The sequence below is a fragment of the Pantherophis guttatus genome, chromosome 4 (genome assembly GCF_059756535.1).
Source record: "Pantherophis guttatus breed Tessera chromosome 4, ASM5975653v1, whole genome shotgun sequence".
Lineage (NCBI taxonomy): Eukaryota > Metazoa > Chordata > Lepidosauria > Squamata > Colubridae > Pantherophis > Pantherophis guttatus.
The window spans coordinates 102,069,138-102,088,321 of record NC_142066.1 but is presented as its reverse complement, the minus strand read 5'-3'; the positions used below and the strand labels follow the sequence as shown (position 1 = coordinate 102,088,321).

The 19,184-nt window shown below is 42.2% G+C and overlaps 1 protein-coding gene across 3 annotated transcripts in view; it reads left to right on the top strand.

Annotated features, from left to right (window-relative positions):
• LOC117656046 (collagen alpha-4(VI) chain-like) overlaps positions 1–19,184 on the top strand; it is a 184,349-nt gene that overhangs the window by 85,367 nt on the left and 79,798 nt on the right. For all 3 annotated transcript variants that reach the window (XM_087894216.1, XM_060683019.2, XM_087894217.1), the window contains exons 18-22: positions 3,931–4,002; positions 5,143–5,169; positions 8,356–8,400; positions 8,910–8,963; positions 9,428–9,490. In XM_087894216.1, the coding sequence (XP_087750342.1) occupies positions 3,931–4,002; positions 5,143–5,169; positions 8,356–8,400; positions 8,910–8,963; positions 9,428–9,490 (261 nt within the window). The remainder of the gene's footprint in view (positions 1–3,930; positions 4,003–5,142; positions 5,170–8,355; positions 8,401–8,909; positions 8,964–9,427; positions 9,491–19,184) is intronic.

The following is a 19,184-nucleotide window of genomic DNA, read 5'->3' as shown; positions in this document are numbered from 1 at the left end:
ATATTCTTCTTCTTTTTTAATTAATTTAAGCCCTGTTTCTTGTGAATCTTCCAAAATAAAAACTAAGTCATCTACAAATGCTTGACATCCTTGTCTTGTTCCTTTCTTAATGCTAACTTTCTCAGTCATATCTCCATTTACCATCACTTCTGCAGTTTGTTTATATCACCTTAATCATACTAATAAATCTCTCCTCAAAATCCATCTCCTTTAGCTCTGCAAGCATAAATTGCCAGTACACGTTATCAAACGGTTTCTGTGCATCTAGGACAGGGGTCAACAACCTGCGGCTCTGGAGCCGCATGTGGCTCTTTGGGCCCTCTGCTGTGGCTCCCTGTTAGATGATCCCACCACTGCCTGGCCCCGCCCCTTGCCCTCCCCTCCCAGTCACTCCTCGCCTGGCCTGAGAAGGTAAGGGCGATGGCGGGGGATGGGAGAAGTGGCCAGGGCAGAGACAGAGAGATACAGAGAGAGGGGGAGAAAGAGAGACATAGAGAGATACAGAGAGAGGGGGGGAGAGAGAGAGGGAGGGAGGGAAGAGAGAGATGTCAAAAGGATTTTGTGGTTCCTGGTGTTTTTTAACAACTGGTTCTTTGCCCTAATGATCAGCTGGGTAGGCATGGCAAGGAGGGGTCATTTGACTGGTGGAAGTGAGTCACATCGAGTTGGCCACGCCCACCCAGGTTTTGTGGCTTCCAGTGTTTTCTTTTCTGTGGGAAATGGGTCCAAATGGCTCTTTGAGTATTTAAGGTTGCAGACCCCTGATCTAGGAAGATCAGTCCCATTTGCTTCTCTGGATGTGCTTCGTAGTACTCCAATGTGTTTAAGATTATTCTCATATTGTCTTTAATTTGTTTCTTAGGTAAAAATTTTGGTCTGAATGTATAAATCAATTTAAAAATCATTTTAGTCTTTATGTAATTATTGAAGCAAATATTTTATAATCTGCATTCAGCAAAGATATCGGTGTATAGTTTTTTATCTGTTGTAGACCTGCATCTTCTTTCAGTAAGAGAGTAATATATGCTTCCATCCATGAATTTGGTACTTTTGCTTCTAACAAAAGTTCATACTTTCAACATTGGAATAAAAGTATCTTGCAAGTCTTTAAATAATTCTGCTGGTAGTCCATCCGGATCTGGTGTCTTCCCATTCTTTTGCCTCTTGATTGCTTCTGTTAATTCCATCATTGATATATGTTCATCTAACATTGCTTTCAGGTATTTTAGGTAGTTCCACTTTTTCTAAGTATTGTTTTATTTTATCTTCTGAAATTTGCTCTTGGTCACATAAATTCTTGTAGCAATTTTGAATCACTTTCTTTTTTTCATAATAATAATAATAATAATAATAATAATAATAATAATAATAATAATAATAATAATAATAATAATAATAATTTTATTTCTATACCGCCCTTCTCCCAAAGGACTCAGGGCGGTGTACAGCCTATTTAAAAACACAAGACAAACATCAATGTAAAATTTAAAATTATTAAATAAATTTGGCTCCATTTAAAGCCCCAGAAATTTAAAATACCCCAATTTAAAATTATCATGTCGATAGCCCGGCCTGGCGGAACAACAGGGTCTTCAGTGCACAGCGAAATACCCGGAGGTCGGGGATCTTACGTATTTCCAGGGACAGTTCATTCCACAGGGCTGGGGCTCCAACAGAGAAGGCCCTCCCCCTGGGTGTCACCAGCCGACATAACTTGGCCGATGGCACCCTGAGTGGACCCCCTCTGTGGGAGCGAACTGGCCGGTGGGAGGCTATTGGTGGCAGAAGTCGGTCTCGAAGATACCCGGGTCCTATGCCATGGAGCGCTTTAAAGGTGGTGACCAGCACCTTGAATCGCACCCGGAAGACCACTGGGAGCCAGTGCAGCTCGCGCAGGAGGGGTGTCACATGGGCACAATGAGTTGCGCCCATAACCACCCGCGCGGCCGCATTCTGGACCAGTTGGAGCCTCCGAGTACTCTTCAAGGGGAGCCCCATGTAGAGAGATTACAATAGTCCAGCTGGGAGGTGACAAGGGCATGAGTGACCGTGTGCAAGGCGTCCCAGTCCAGAAAGGGCTGCAACTGGCGAATCAGGTGAACCTGATAAAAGCCCCCCCTGGCCACCGCCGTCATATGCTCTTCTAAAGACAGCCGTGCATCCAGGAGGACATCCAGATTGCGAGCCCTCTCTGTGGGGGGGCAAAGATTCACCCCCAATAGTCAGCGATGGCACCTGCTAACTATATCGGGACGCCGGAAGCCACAGCCACTCAGCCTTGGAGGGGTTGAGTCTGTGCCTGTTTCTCCCAATCCAGACCCGCACAGCCTCCAGGCAGCGAGACATCACATCAAGGGCATCGTTGGGGTGATCTGGGGTGGAGATGTACAGCTGAGTATCATCAGTGTACAGATGACACTTCACCCCAAAACCACGGATGATCTCATCCAGCGGCTTCACATAAATGTTGAACAGAAGGGGCGAGAGGACCGACCCTTGCGGCACTCCCCATGCAAGGTGCCTCGAGGTTGACCTCTGCCCCCCTGCCAACACAAACTGCGAGCGGTCAGAGAGGAAGGAGGAGAACCACCGCAAAATGGTGCCCCCTATTCCTAACCCCCTCAACCGCTGCAGCATGGTCGATGGTATCAAAAGCCTCTGAGAGATCTAATAGGATTAGGACAGAGGAGCAACCCCTGTCCCGAGCCCTCCACCAACGTGACCAATGCCGTTTCTGTGCTGTACCCCTGCCTGAAGCCCGACTGGCATGGGTCCAGATAGATAGCTTCATCCAGGTGTCGGGGAAGCTGTCGTGCCACCACGCTCTCAACAACCTTCGCCACAAAACGAAGGTTGGAGACCGGACGGTAGTTGGCTAATTCAGCCGGGTCCAGGGAAGGCTTCATTTTGATGGTGAAAATTACCTTCATTGTCCACTAGTTTATGTATCAATTTCTTTTTCTTTTTTCAATTTATACACCAGCCATCTTCCTGGTTTATTTGCATTCTCAAAGAAATTTTGTTTGACACTTTTAATTTTCCATGCTAGTTTTAATAGATAAAGATATTTTAAATTCAACTTATGCTTCGTTAAGTCCATTTGATTCTTTATATTCTTTTTTGTGGATCTTTTTGTAGTTCTGTCTCTAATCTCTTATATTCTTCTAATGTCCTTTGATTTTGTCTTTTTCTTTATTCTGTTTTCCTCTGTATGTTATAGTTAATCCTGTAATATATGCCTTAGCTGTATCCCATACATTTTCTAGTGATGTTTCTTCTTTTCTATTTTCTTTAAAGAAGTCTAGTTCTCTTTCCAAAAATTGAATAAATTCCTTTTCTTTTAATATTTCTTGGTTCATCACCCATCTTGGTTTTCTTTTTTGTCCTTTCCATATAACTTTTATCATGTTATGATCTGCCCAATTACTTATTTCTATACTTATTTCTTGCATGTTGGCTTTTAGTTCCGCTGTCATCCATATCATATCTATTCTTGACCAAGACATGTGTCTATTTGAATGAAATGAATATTGATTTTCTTTGGGATGTATCTCTCACCATGCATCTTGAATAACTAGTTCTTCCACCATTTTGAAAAGACAGTAAATTTGCCTTCTTTTTTCAAATTTGAAGAATGAGTTCACAATCTAAATGTCACTATAGTATTACAGAATTAATGTTTGGTAATATTTGTCTACATATCTCATAAGTTAATCTTACATTACTTAGTTATCATTGTTAGGTTTGAAAGTGCCTGATTCAGCAAAGGCATTTCACAGCATGTAGCCAGGAGATAACTCAGTAATTTTCAGAAATATCAATTAGAGACATAAACAATATATCCTTCAAAACGAAGACAATTGTATCTAAGGCATTAAGCATATTCAAAGGGCAGATTTTCTGATTTTTCACTTTTTTCTTTTCCCTTAGGGAAGTCGTGGTCTGATGGGTACTAATGGAACACAAGGAGAAGTTGGATGTACTGGTGCTAGAGGTCCCAAGGCAAGTTTTCAAACCTTTTCCAGAGGGATCACCCAGAGTCTTAGGTGTTCTTGTGAATTACACTTTACATGATTTCATATTTTACCATCTTGGTGTGATTGTGTGGTTATATGTTTGCTTGGTGTGGTTGTACGGTATGCTTGTTACTTTTTGAATGATTTCATAGTTGTCTTCTACTTTGAGAAACGAGAATGCATGCGTATCTGTAAGGCACGGGTGTCAAGCTCGCAATGTCATGTTGCCATCATGAGATGTATTGTGATGTTTTTTCCCCTCTGTGGGCCTGCATGTGATGCATCTGGCCCATGGGCTGCCAGTTTGACATCCCTGCAAGGTATCCTTCAAAAAAATCCAGAAAGTGGCCACAATGATGTGTTTGAAACTCTATTTATGTGATGCCCATTAAAAAAAAATCAAGCAGAGATTGAATTGCACTATTGTGGCTACCTTTGAAACATTTTGACCACACCTGATGACTCCCATGTTATAATGTGTGCATTTTATTCAATAAATTATATTTATATTTATCAAAAGAAAGTTGTTCCTGAGAAGATGAGAAAGATGATCTTCTCTCAAAAAAGGAAGATTAAACACCAGCTGTAGTGACAATAACAAAAAGAATATAACAAGATAGAAACTTCACACATGACTCAACTGCTCTAATTTGTCAGCTAGAGTTGCTGGCTCCTACCAAAACCAGAGTTGGACATTTTTTTCCCCACCCAACAAATATGCTTGGTATATGATACCCTTGTCCACAGGGTTTTGAATACAACGAATGCTCATCTCCTAGGTAGGGGAAGCATTTTTGCACATAAAAACTTCAGATTAAAAATCGGTAGGAACTTTATGGGTAGTAAGAAATGCATTGCTTTCTGTGCTTCTCTAAGCAATCAAAAATGGGAAAGAAGCTGTCAAGTTCCTAATGTGAAGTGAACAATTGCTAGGAATGAGCATTTAAAGTATCACTATACTGTAAGGCAGTATAGAAAAAAAATCTACTGATCCCGTCACCTGAATACTGATTTGCATTTCTGGTTATCTAGAATTTCTAGTGCAGAAAAATACTCTATATTTGGAAATACGTTTCAGAACGTTTGAATTTCTTCTGTGTAACACCCAGTTTTTTCTGCATTTCAGGGAGTAAGAGGATATAGAGGAAAAAAGGTAGGCAATTATTTAAAAAAAAACATTAAAATAGAGAAACAAACTGCTTTCTTCAAAAGATATGGCTTAAAGATTTACTTTGATTATTATTACTATTTTGTAGTTGCTAGGTATGGACTTTTAGCAGTCTAAAGCATTACATAAGGGTATCTCCAAAGTTTCTCATCCTTCAAAATCAGTCTAAATAGGGTTTGTCATCCCCTTTACTTCTGCTGTATGGGATGTGGTGGTCTAGCAGTTAAGATGCTGGGCTTATCTCTAGAAGGTTGGCAATTTGAGACCCAAATACTATGTGATAGGGTGAGCCCCTGTTCTTGCCCAGCTCCTGCCTATCTAGCCAGGGGTGGGTTTTAAAACCCATCGCTACCAGTTCACTCATATGCATGCTCAGAAGCGTTCGGGTGGGTGGCCAGAGCCTCCTACTGCCACTAACAGTTTGCCCAATCTGGGGTGAACTGGTAGCAACCCACCACTGGTAGCAGTTCAAAAGCATGCAAAAGTATCACTTGAGTGGGAAGGTAACAGCATTCCATGCACCTCGGCATATAGTCATGCCAGCCACAGACAATGCTGGCTCCCTTGGCTAAGAAACAGAGGTGAACACCACCGCCTAGATTTGGACACGATGGGAAACTTTTATCTTTTTTTCCCCACTTCCGCTATCTTGCAATGCTGAGAACAAGGAATGAACAAAATTACGCTTTCACCTCAGTCTTGAGAAACTGTCTTTCCCTCTTAACCTCTGTGAACGAGGTAAAAAACTACTTCATTGTAACACCTCTTTTCCTTTCTCGTCTTTCATATTGTTTGTCATATGAAATCGTTCATATGAGTGTGAGTTACGGAATCACCAAGTCACATTACTCTTGAAAGACTTAGGAGATAATGTGAGAGTGAAGCTGTCAAATATAGTGATGAAATCATGGAATCATGAAGGTCTAGACTTACTCTCAAAGTGGCACAGAATTATTAGATGAAAGTGGCTTAATTTGAGTAGGACTATTACTTCTCTTTTCTTTATCAGTATAGTATTATTCATGGTTTGTTGCACAGTCAGCCAGATGTTCAGGCTGGATTTGTCTGCCTTAACAGAATAACAGAGTTGGAAGGGACCTTGGAGGTCTTCTAGTCCAACCCCCTGCTTAGGCAGGAAACCCTACATCACTTCAGACAAATGGCTATCCAATATCTTCTTAAAAACTTCCAGTGTTGGAGCATTCACAACTTCTGGAGGCAAGTTGTTCCACTGATTAATTGTTCTAAGTGTCAGGAAATTTCTTCTTAGTTCTAGGTTGCTTCTCTCCTTGATTAGTTTTTACCAGGGGTGAAATGCTCCCGGTTTGGACTGGATTGCCTGATCTGGTAGCGATGGAGGCGGGTGGTTTGGAGAACCGGTAGCAAAAATCCCTGCCCGCCCCCCATGCCCAGCTGAGCCGCACGATCATCAGAGGTGTTTTTTTTATTTTTAAAAGCATTTTTTCTACAACCTCTTGGGCTGAAAAAATGCTTTTAAAAGTAAAAAAAAAAGCCTCTGATGATCGCGCGGCTCAGCTGGGATCATCAAAGACTTTTTTTCTTTTAAATGTCTCTGACGATTCAAGCTGAGTTGCCTGATCGTTAGAGGCATTTTTTCTTTTAAAAGTCTCTGACAATCCCGCTGAGTTGCCTGATCTGCAGAGACTTTTTTTCTTTTAAATGCCTCTGATGATCCAAGATGAGTTGCCTGATTTTCAGAAGCATTTAAAAGAAAAAAAGCCTCTGCCGATCAGGCAACTCAGCTGGGATCATCAGAGCCTTGTGAAAGCATTTTTTTTTACAAATGTGCTTTACATTTTTTAAGGTCTAAACCCTCAGTAAATAGGGGCATCTTGTCAATTACCTGGAAACTGAAATGCCCTAGCTTTCTGTGTAAGATATGAGCGCACTTACTATGAAGTGGTTTTCCCTTAGAGGGCTCTTTTTCACTGACCTTTTTGTTACCTTGAGATGTTTGAGATTCAATAACATTTTGGGTAGTCATTTCATCTATCTGCGCTCTGGCTTCCTTCTGCCCGTTGCTCCACTGCTCTAGAGCCTTGGGTTTAACAAGTGGGATTAGGTATGGCAAATCATTAAACAGTTTTAAACTAGCAACAATAACATTTTGTTTTGTCACATAACCACCAGTTTCCTTGAGTTTAATATTAATACCATTTTCCCTGCATAACTTTGTGCTACTCAGCAAGTAGCATAAGAGCCTTGATAGTACAGTGGTTTAGTGCACCCTGTTATTAACACAGCTGCCTGCAATTTCTGCTGGTTCGAATCTCTCCAAGGCTCAAGGTTGACTCAGCCTTCCATCCTTTCTAAGGTAGGTGAAATGAGGACCCAGTTTGTGGGGGCAATAAGCTGACTTTGTATAAAATATAGAAAAGAATGAAGGCTATTGCTTAACGCATTGTAAGCCGCCCTGAGTCTCCGGAGAAGGGCGGCATATAAATCAAATTTAAAAAAAAAAGTTATTGGTTATCTGTGGTACAAACAGTACTCCCTCAATATCGCCAATCCCTTCAATATAAACTGTTCCCACTCCTTCAACAAGTAGAAAAAATGGTTTAAAAAAAATTGGCCACGCCCACCCAGTTACATTACCCCCACCACCACCATCAAGCCATACCCATAGAACCCGTAGTAACAAATTTTAGATTTCACCACTGGTTTCAACCCATTGCTTCTTGTCCTATCGTCAGGTGCTTTGGGGAATAGCTTGACTCCCTCTTCTTTGTGGCAGCCCCTGAGATATTGGAACATTGCTATCATGTCTCCCCTAGTCCTTCTTTTCATTAAACTGCCTATCAAGTTCTTCCCAAGGATCTGGATAGGCAGATGTTGATGTTTGATGGTGTTACACATGTTGTTGCTGGCTGTAAACTGTTCCAAGTAAAGCTGCCTTTTGCAATTGACTAAAAATAAATTTGTCAATGCTGATGGTTATTATTATTTAGGTTAGCAGAATCTCATCAGAACTATTTGGTTGTATCTAACATTATGTAAGTCAGTGCTGGTTTATCAGGCCTTTGAGGATACATAGCTATAATCAAAGGAAGGGAGAAAAAAGAATGTGTCATGAATGGAGGGCTTCTCATTTGATGCTGCAAAAGTAACAAAGAATTTCATAATAAATATGGCTTACATTTTCTCCAACAGGGTGAAGCTGGTAATTCCGGGGTTGATGGTATTGATGGACATGAGGTATTTATCCAATAAATTTTTATCCTATACATACATACATACATACATACATACATACATACATACATACAGTACATACAGTGTATGTGTGTATGTGTTTGTGTGTGTTTTATAAATAACTAAGAAGGTAAACATACATAATATTTCTTCCTTCTCCTATTTTCTCCATAAAAACAACCTTGTGAAGTAGATTGGATTGTGAAAACATTACTGGACCAAAGTCATCCTGGTTTCTAGGTCAGAACATTTTGATGAGCCCATTTTTATGTAGATGATTTAAAGATCCACATAATGTCTGAATAAATGCAGAATTGAATTAAGTCACAAAACAGTTTCAATAAAACCACAAAACCAATCATCTGTTTAAATTTGTAACAATCTAATGAATACTTTGTAAAAGCCACTTAAAGAAAAGATTAAAGGTTTCCAGATCATCTCTAATCCAGATCTTTTTAAGAAACATGTTTCATGAGATTACTGAGTTACTGTCCTTTTCTTTTGGGGTCTAGGGAGAACAAGGATTTCCAGGATCACATGGACAAAAGGGCTATTCAGGCCAAAGGGTAAACTGAATTCTGTGTTGAATGCAATTATGGGCAGCTTTCTCTACTGCCCAGATGTCTTGAGACCACAACTCCCAGAATTTATTGCTGGTGATTTTCCAATATATAGGGGTCAATGCATCTGAAAGAGGGGAAAATTGCTATACAGCATTGTCAGCAACCTTCAAACCTTTTGCCAAGTCCTGTGAGTTAATGATTATATGATAAATAAATGCATTATTTACACAGAGAGACTGACTACCGCCCATCTATCTGTCTCAAGGGCACCAAATACAAAACTGTAACCCAGCTTAAAGTTAAATGATTTAAAACCTTTTTCCTTTCCACTTTACTACTATGAACATGGTTACAGACCTAGATAGTGAACACCAAACAATGACTCTGGGATGATATCTGCAAATGTAATAAGTGGTACTGGAAAATATGAGCTAGTGAACTCTTCTTTCTTCTCTTTGTGGTTAAAGGGTAGAGAAGGCCCTAGAGGAGAATCAGGTGAGCCTGGACAGCCTGGAGTAAGAGGAGATAATGTAAGTAGGAATAGCTATTGTTTTGGTTTTAGAATGGAGCTTTGGCTGTGGAGTTGGGAAAAACAAACAGCAAACCTTATTGTTGCTGTTACCATTACACAGATACTTTTGATATGTCTGTTTTTTTTTAGACTTGAGGGAGGGTTTTTTTGCCTTTCTGGAACTGCACTCTTTTCAGCCTTATCTTGCAGTAGCTGGAAGAGGCACGGCCATGTTATTGCACCTGTCTGGGGGCCTCTTCCAGTAGCTGATTTGCAAGGAAAGCTGCCGAGAAGGTACCAAAGCAAGCATATAAGAGCAATGGGGTCATTAGTCTTGGTTCCCCAAATTCCTTCACTGCAGGCAGACAAAGTAGCATTTTTGAAACAGATAGAGAACCTATTGGGCAGTGAATGTTTACTAAATGGGGTCAAGATTTGCAGTTGTCAGAAGGACAAAGACTAGAAAGAGTGCAGAGAAGAGCAACAAAGATGATTAGGGGACTTGAGGCTAAAACATATAAAGAACAGTTGCTGGAAATGGATATGTCTAGTCTTATGAAAAGAAGGACTAGGGGTGACATGATAGCAGTGTTCCAATATCTCAGGGGCTGCCACAAAGAAGTGGGAGTCAAACTATTCTCCAAAGCAGCTGAAGGTAGAACAAGAAGCAATGGGTGGAAACTAATCAAGGAGAGAAGCAACTTAGAACAAAGGAAACATTTTCTGACAGTTAGAACAATTAATCAATGGAACAACTTGTCTCCAGAAGTTGTAAATGCTCCAACACTGGAAGCTTTTAAGAAGAGATTAGATAACCATTTGTCTGAAGTGGTGTAGGGTTTCCTGCCTAAGCAGAGGGTTGCACTAGAAGACCTCCAAGGTCCCTTCCAACTCTGTTATTCTGTTATTAGAAAGAATGGAGTTCTCTGAATCAGAATGATAGGGCTTTTAGGGTTTATGTGTATGTGGGTGTATGAGAGAGATGAGAGTTATTTTTCAAAAGACTCAGTTTGATGTAGTGGTTAGGCATCAGGCTAGAAACGACCATGAGTTCTAGTTCCCCCTAAGGTGGGTGACCTTGGACCAGTCATTCTCTTTATCCCTAGGAAGCAGGCACTTCTAAAAACAACGCCAAGAAAACTGCAGGCATTAGTCCTGACAGTTATTGTCAATCAACAATGATGACCAACAAAAGTTGGTTTTCTTTTGGAATTTACCAGAATGGGTTCAAGACCTCTTACAATACTGTGGGATATAGTTTGTCTTACATTAAATTCAATGGAAATAGAATAGAGTCTTGCACCTTGAACTCTAGCACAGGTCTGGCTTCCAATTGGTGTAGTAGTGTGACAATGGAGTGCCTTTTATTCATGCAAGTTATCCATTCAGTAACTTGCTGAAAGTCCAATCTTCAATGCCCTTAATCACACAGGAACATACATATATGAAAAAGGCTGCAAAAGGCTGAAAAGCTACCTTCTTTCCAAATAGCCAGTTATCTGTAAAGTACAAGTTTGGCACAGATGTGCTGTATTGTTGTTCCATGCTTACATGAAAACTTTTGTAACTGCTTTGTAAAATTGATTTTGGTGGCATAAAGCCCTTTAGAAGGTGTTTTTTTTTCTTTAAGTAGGAAGTTTCTGTATGTTGGAACTGATCATAGTTTAAAAACTAGAAATAGCATGGAAGAATGCTTTATATAACTTTGTGCTTATCTAGGTGGCTATCTGTTCTAATTTACACTGTAAATTTAGTGTAAATTGTTGTTCTAAATTTTGTGTCCTAAATTTTGGTCTAAAAGTGTTCTAAATTTTTCTGTTCTAATCTAATTTAATGCTGAAGAAGCTTGAAACATATAACAATAAATACAATACAACCATAAAACATATAACAATAAATACAAATAAAGGCTAGAGAGACCTTGAAGCTTCCCAGGAACAGTTATCAATTGTTTAACAACAATTTAACAACAAATTGAATCTCAGAAACACAAAAAATCTATTCATAATTTAAATTATATAATTATAAGTTTACAGTACATCTATACATGTAGATTTGTAATTGCAAAAGTTATGGAAAACTAAATCTAAGGTTTAGTGGATTTCAGTTTTAGTCCCAAGAATGTTTCTGAAGTATATTTGGATAGAATGAATGATATTTGAAGTGGCTTGAAACCAGTGCTTGGTTAGAACCAAGAGGCCAGCAGCATTCATGGGGTATGTACCATATGTGTGTCAGGGAGTTCAGAATGATGAAAATAATATTGCAATGTTTCAATTCAAGTTCTGTCCCTCCTATATATGAATCATGTCATTGCACATGTCAATAAAAAGAGTGGAGTTTATGATGTAATATTGTTTTCATCATCTGATAAAAACAATAGGTTCCTTTATAGTCCATGCAAAGAGCTGAACACAGAATCAGAGTCAAGGTACAAACCAGTAATAAGGACCTATCAATCCTCATAAGATTGTTGTGGAATGATGAGACCAAACAACATTCCTAGGTTAGTCAGAGACAGTGTATTGCGCAAGGTTCAGAGCCAGTTTTATACATGAAGCTTTGAACAAGGAGAGAACTCTGTTACAATGGTTTTATACACTTCTAAGACAAAGCATTCTGTTAACTCAGCAGTTTATATGGTCATATACATTTGTTATATTTAATTGACATTTCCTAATTACTAAAGTTTTATATTATTCTTGCCAAACAATCATAATTCTTCTGTAAATTACTGGAGCATAGATTCAAATTATCTTCTGTTGATAGATGACTTTTAACTCATGTGGATCCCCTTGACCTAACCAAGCTTTAAGCTGTATGTCATTAGAATGTTCCTATCTTCTGACAACTTAGAGGCCTCCTAGAGGTATCAAAAGGATTTTGGCTGAGTTTGTAATTTTTCCAACCGGATGCATTTCCTGCCTTTAGAACAGAGTGAATAGAAAGTTATCCAGTGGTCATCTATCAGAGCCCGCTTCATTTACATTATTCCCCCCTTTGAAAGTTTTTCAATGCAGAAACTTTCACTATTCTCTTATAAGTTTAACTTCTGAATATACAAGGTTCCAATAAACAAATCTACCATATATAGGGTCTAACAAAATATAATTAATAAAGGTAAAGGATAGGTAGTTCTTGATTATTTTTACTCTCTTGATTCTTGGGGAGATTCTCTCCCTCTTTCTACAGGTTCCATTTCCTCATATGGGTCTGCCTCAGAATCTTTATGTTCTTCCACAGGATAGGGACCAAGTTGATTAAGAAAATGTTCTGTCAAAGCTAGTTCCTTTTCAATTTGTATCTCCTTTACTGCTCTTATTGATAGCTGTTTCAGCATAGGGATTGCACAAGGAATAAAAGCTAGGCCTGCCACAGCCATATTAATCCACCCGGATCCAGGCAACCAAGAAAACCACATGTCAGTTGTTTGTAACCTCTTACTTATCTTGGATGCCCTATCCTGCAATTCCTTAGCAATTTCTCTGACCATCCCTGATTTATTCATATAGAAACAACAGTCTTCTCCCAAAAGTACACACATACCTCCTATGTTTATGGAGAAAGCATGGATCCTACGGTAGTTTTCATTAGTCCAGACCCCCAAAGTCCCTGCCACAAACATCCCTGCCAGTGGTTGCAATGGGACTTCTAGTGAAGGGTCCTTTTGTTTATCTCTGAGGATTGGTCCTTCAAAAAGATACCGGGAGGTAGTATTCCAGGGGGAAAGAAGACACATAAACCTGTGTTGGACCTAATGGAGAGCCAGATTGTGAAGCGAGGGGGCTGGAACAGACTGGTGCACCTTTCCTTGGATACCTTCCAGGACCTCTTCCACCCTCCCCATCTTGTGATGATGGCAGTTGGTGGTGATGAGAAAGTGAGTGGTGTGCAGAAGGAAAAAGATCTTTGGTTAGTTTTACATCCCTAATGTTCATTCTAGGACCAAGGTACACTTCTGATGGACATTGTTCTTTTGTCAGGGATCCTATAGGCCTACCAGGTTTCTGATGTCTCTTTACACACAGGGAAGGTGACCCTATGCTTTAACAAGGTTTCGACCCAATTCCAGTATCCCTGATATGCAATCTCCTCTTTTCAATTGTTGCAGGGGTCTGTTCTCCTTTTCTATTCTCTCCTCTACCGGGATTGTTAAACTCTTGATCCCAGGTCTAGGAGTTGGTTTAGGTCTAAGGCTTCCCCCCACCTTCTAATACCACGTTGTTGGCGGGAGTGGACTTGACCCAAAGTGTCCCCATTCAGTGTCCTGATGCTGTTAGTTCCCCTGGGATTCTTGACATCTTTAATTCCTTCTATAGGGACAAGGGGGATTTCTTGAACACCCACAAGGCCTTAAGAGTGCAAGACCCGTAGTTTACAAATTCACCACGTCAGGAAGAGGGTTAGGGATATGCGTAACTTGGGGTAGGGCAATATCAATCGTATTAAAACAATACCAACAGAAGGGCTAAAGTAGCTGTTGCCCAGAGTCCCCACACCCAATCTTCCTCTAGCATGAGTATCTTTAAGTAGTGCACACTGGATTCTATTACAGTTAATGGATTTTACATTACAAACTACAGTCATGGAATGCTGTCTTCCTCCGTTCCAAGCTTCGGCTGTGCGTGGGGAACCAGCTTCCGGGGTGGTTCAGCAAGGCTGACGATCACCACCATGCGTTGAGAGTCCGTTGCCGGTAGGACTCAGCAGGGTGTATTCTTCTTGAACTTCTGCACCAATGGCCTGTTACCTGGTATGTGACCGGATCACTCTGGTCTGCAGGCTTCAGTTTCATCCAGTGGATCCAGGATCTTCCTTCTAAGGTCTTAAAAGCACAATTACAAAACCAATACATCTGGGAGAGTGCGCAAAGGAATCTGATCAGTTGTAGTCCTCTTCAGTTGGGAAACAGCATAGGCAACCACTCAATCCTAAGAAAGAAAAAAATACAAAAATAGTCCAGATGATGAAGAACGCTATTCCCACTGGTTACTGCCCACCAGTCCCTTGGGTTCTTCGGATCGTCAACTTCAATGGATCTCCTTGGTGAGATTCCACCTTCCACTCCTTTGGGACTGGCATGGGCCCTTTCACTTGGGGTTTAACTTCCTTCCAGCTCCAGATCAACATCCAATCATCGTGGTGGAATTTGTGGACTGGAAACTTCAAAGGTGGTGTTTGGGCTAATAGTCCTTGTTTCCTAAAAACTTTAAAATATCTGGACAATTTATACACATATTGTTTCAATACTTTGTCTCTGGTTTCCAGGGAATTAATGCATATGCTTCCTGTAGTGAAAACTACTCCAAACAACAGTTCATATAATGATAATCTTTCTAGGTAGGGTAAAACTCTTGACACCACTGTTGCTGTATCATTACTGCAGAGAAAAGCTTCAACCCACCCTGTGAGGTGGTTCACTATGACTAATAAATATTTTACTCTCCCCACTTTTGGTAACTCTGTAAAATCCACATGAATACATTGAAATGGTCTTAAAGCTGGTGGTCTCCCACCCATCTGTTGTTTCCTGACAGCTTGTTCATTCACCTCTTTACAAATCAAACATTTGTTTATAATTGATGTTGCTAAAGGATATATCCCAATACAACCATAGCTTTTTAAAAGTTCATCTACAATAGCTTGAATTCCCCAATAACTCCACCCATATTTTGCCAAATGATCTCTGGAGACTCAGGGTTACAATGCATTAAGCAATAGCCTTCATACTGTTGTATATTTTACAAAGTCAGCTTATTGCCCCCACAAACTGGGTCCTCAATTTACGTACCTTAGAAAGGATGGAAGGCTGAGTCAACCTTGAGCCTGGTGAGATTTGAACTTACTAATTACAGACAGCTGGAGTTAAATTACAATGCATTTGTCTACTGAGCTATCCAGGCTCCCTATCGATAGAGCTTAATTTAATGAATACAATTCAAAGGTTTGAGCAGACCAATTTTGAGGCAAACCCCTTGTTTCCAGATCTCTTTAGTGTGTCACAAATTGCTTCTCCTGTCTCCAGGGGTGTTCCTCCAAATCAGGTCTTAGTTTTGTATGTAAATCAATTACTTCAGCACCATAATGTTCTAATCCAAACTGATCCATTGATCTGGTGTTGGCTAAGAACTGTGCTTGATTCAAATTGTGATCTGTAGTTACAATCAAGTCTGTCTGCTGCATTAAAATTGTTTCATTTTTTTAGACTTCTGGAATAAGTGAACCACCACCCTGCTGTTTGCTGAAGGATGGTTCTGACGTGATGTGGGGTGCTTACAATAAGGGCTCCCCCAAAGGTCAATTTCCTACTTTCTGAGCCAACACCCCTTGTGCAATTCAATTTTCTGTGTTTACAAAGAGATTGAATGGCTTTTCCAAATTTAGTAAACTTAATACAGGAGCCTTGGTTAAAGCTTGTTTCAAATTTTCAAGGCTTCCCCTTTCATGTCCCTCCCATTTTAAACTCCAGGGTCCAGATTCAATTAATTTTGCATAGAATTGTCTTAATTTTTGCTTGTTTATAGATAGAGGCTGAGACGCCACTCCTTCTATTCTATCAGGAGCAATTTTTTTCTACTCCTGTTGGAAGGAAAAAAGAAGCCTTTTCCTTTAAGGATTGTTGAAAGGCAGAGCTTTCCCTTCCTGAATTCAAAACTCCCGGCTGGGAGATTACTTCGAAATGATTGGAGGTCAGCTGCTCGAGAGGAGATTCAGTTTATTGTTTCTAGGAAGGCAGGCAAGAAACAAACACAAGCACAGCGTTCCGAGGCCAGCCCGTCTTTTTTTTATTATTATTGAAAAGTTTTACAAAAAAGAAAGATTTCCCCCCCCCCGTACCCCCCACCCTTTGCCCCCTTTCATCCCACCCTCCCTCCCGACTTCCCAGAGTAAAATACAAGGTGTTTCATTTAGTCAAACATAAACTAGATTAAGCTACTTATCCTCAAAGTACTACCTCCCCCACTGAAACCTTAACTCCACTATCGATAACCAAATACTTCTAATACTAACAGTCATTCATAAGCTATTTGATATTTTTTTGTCTGATACTTATTTTGAATATAATCAATCCATCTTCTCCATTCCGATACATATCTTTCTTGCGTGTGGTCCTTCAAGTACGCCGAGATTTTCACCATTTCTGCTAGATTTGTTACTTTCAATGTCCATTCTTCAATAGTAGGCAAAGAGTCTTTCTTCCAATATTGAGCTACCAGCAGCCTAGCTGCTGATATTAAGTTCAAAATCAATTTAGTCTCTGAAACTGTACAGTCTGTAGTTATACCCAATAGAAACAATTGAGGAGTAAATTTCAACCTTCTTTTCAAAATGTTCTGCATCACCCACCAAATTTTTATCCAAAATGCCTTGATTTTCTTGCAAGTCTACCATATATGATAATAGGTTGCATCATTAAAAAAAGATCAGTTCCGGCGTGTCCCAAGATGGCGGCGGTCGGCTGAGCTCCGCTGAGGAGATGGAGAGGTCGCTGGTGTCAGGGGTCTTCAGGAGCCGCTTTAACTATCTCCGTCTCCAGTCCCAATGAGGGAATGCCCGCCCTGACTGCTGAAGGCTTTTTCGCCCTCCGGAATATCAGGGCAGGGCGGGACGCGCTGTTTGAAGCCGCCGCGGGAGATGGGGCGGCAGCCTGTTAAAAACAGCTGTTTCCGGCTTGTCAGCGCCGGGAGGAATGGAAGCCGGAGCGTTCGGCGGCGGTCGGCATTGCTATGCGGTGGCGGTTTGGAGGTGCCCTTCATCCCCTCGCCCCTCACGGATCTCTGGGATGCTCTCCTGACGTTTTTCGGGGGTCCTGGGGGTGCCATGGGGAGCCCAGGGTGCCGGTTGCGAGCCGGCCGCGGCGGTGGTGGCGGCAGCGGCGGCGGAAGGCAATGGCAGCCACAGATCATCCGGCTGAGGAAAGAACTTGCAGCAGGTGGATGGGGGAATACGGACAGCCTTGCCTTGCCCTCAGGATTACCATCTGCTCTTTTTTGAGCCTTGACCCCTGTTATCCAGGGTTTGTTTGTCATCAGAGCTGAGACTGGGGATTTGGGGAGTCTTGGGACAGGAGACGCGGGAGGCTGACCAGGGCTCTATCGGTCGCCTTAGGTGGCTTCTCCTCCCCCACTTTCTTTCCCCAGGTATGTGTGGGTGTTGGCCTTTGATGGCCTCCCACCCTTGGACTTGGACTGGGTTTTTTTGTCTGCTATCCCTACTTTTGCCCCAGGGAAGAACTTGTGCCTGTGGGATTATCATCATTGTCTTTAATAACTTTACAAATTGCTGGCTTCTTGTGCGACCCCAAACTGGAGGAGAACTGGGCAAAACGGTGTGCAGGTGCTGAGGGGGCTGTTTGTCATCCGCCAGATGAAAGGATGGACTATTGTGACTTTATTGTCGGTGTCATCTGCCCCAGTCACTGTGAGAGGGTGACTGGGATAATTATCATCCAGACGTGGGGGGATGTCACTGGCCCCTTTCACTGTCGTGAGAGGGCAGTGAACCAGCTCCTGATATGAAGATCTACTTTGACCCAGTATTATTGGACGATCTGGTGAAGCCCTGACCAGTTGAATCTCCATCTCTGTTTTGTGCGATGTTTACGGCTGCTGACCTGCTTGCGCTGCGAGACTCCCCCCTCTCGCAGGTTTGGCCCTCCTCACTATCGAGGGCCTACCTTGATGACGGATTTTGGAATCCCGAGAGGTGGCATGTGGCGAGGAGGGAGTTGTGGGGTTTTTTGGGGAAATTTTTAGATAAGGTTTTAAAGGTTTCTGGGAGGGGGATGGGTTCGGTGGGTTTGGGGGAGAACCTGTCGGGGAGGAGGCCAGAGCCGGCTGAAGAGCACGGCACTAGAGATGCGGGAACCGGGGTCAAGGAGGGGGTTAGAGCTTGTGTTATGGATGGTCATTACATCAGTACTGTGGGTGGGAGGGGCAGATATGGCGGGAGCAGGGGGCCACATCAGGTTGTGGGAGCGCGCGCCCGCTGGCTCCAAGCAGTGGCGCGCTCCGGCCTCCAATGCTCCCCTCGTTCCCCAGGTTGCACAGACCCTCAGGCCCTGGGCCTTCGGCTGATGCTGTGCAATGCCCGGTCCGTGGTAAATAAAGCCCCCCTCATTTGTGATCTTGTTCAGGAGGGGGGAGCGGACCTGGCGGGTATTACGGAGACCTGGTTGGGCCAGGAGGGGGGGTCCCCCTCATTGAGATGTGCCCACCCGGTTTCCGCGCATTCCATCAGCCGAGGACACAGGGGAGGGGCGGGGGGGTGGCGGTTGTCATTAGAGAAGGTCTTGGTCCGAGGGAGGTCACTGTTCCTCAGACGGCTGGTTGTGAGTCCCTCCTTGTGATGTGGGGTCATGGGGTGCAGATGGGTGTGCTGGTTACGTACCTGGCTCCCTGCCACGTGACGGCAGCCCTGCCCGAGCTGCTCAACGTTATAGCCGCGGTGGCGGTTGACACCCCCAGGCTTATGGTCATGGGGGATTTTAACCTGCCATCCGTCGGTGAGGCGTCTGAGGTGGCTCGGGAGTTCATGGCTTCCATGACGGCTATGGACCTAGCCCAGTTAGTTCATGGCCCTACTCACACGGGGGGAAACACGCTAGACCTGGTTTTTGTCTCTGGTCAGTGGTTGAGTGATCTTGAGATAGGGGATATAGTGATCGAGCCCTTGTCATGGTCAGATCACTCCCTCCTTCGCTTTGACCTTCG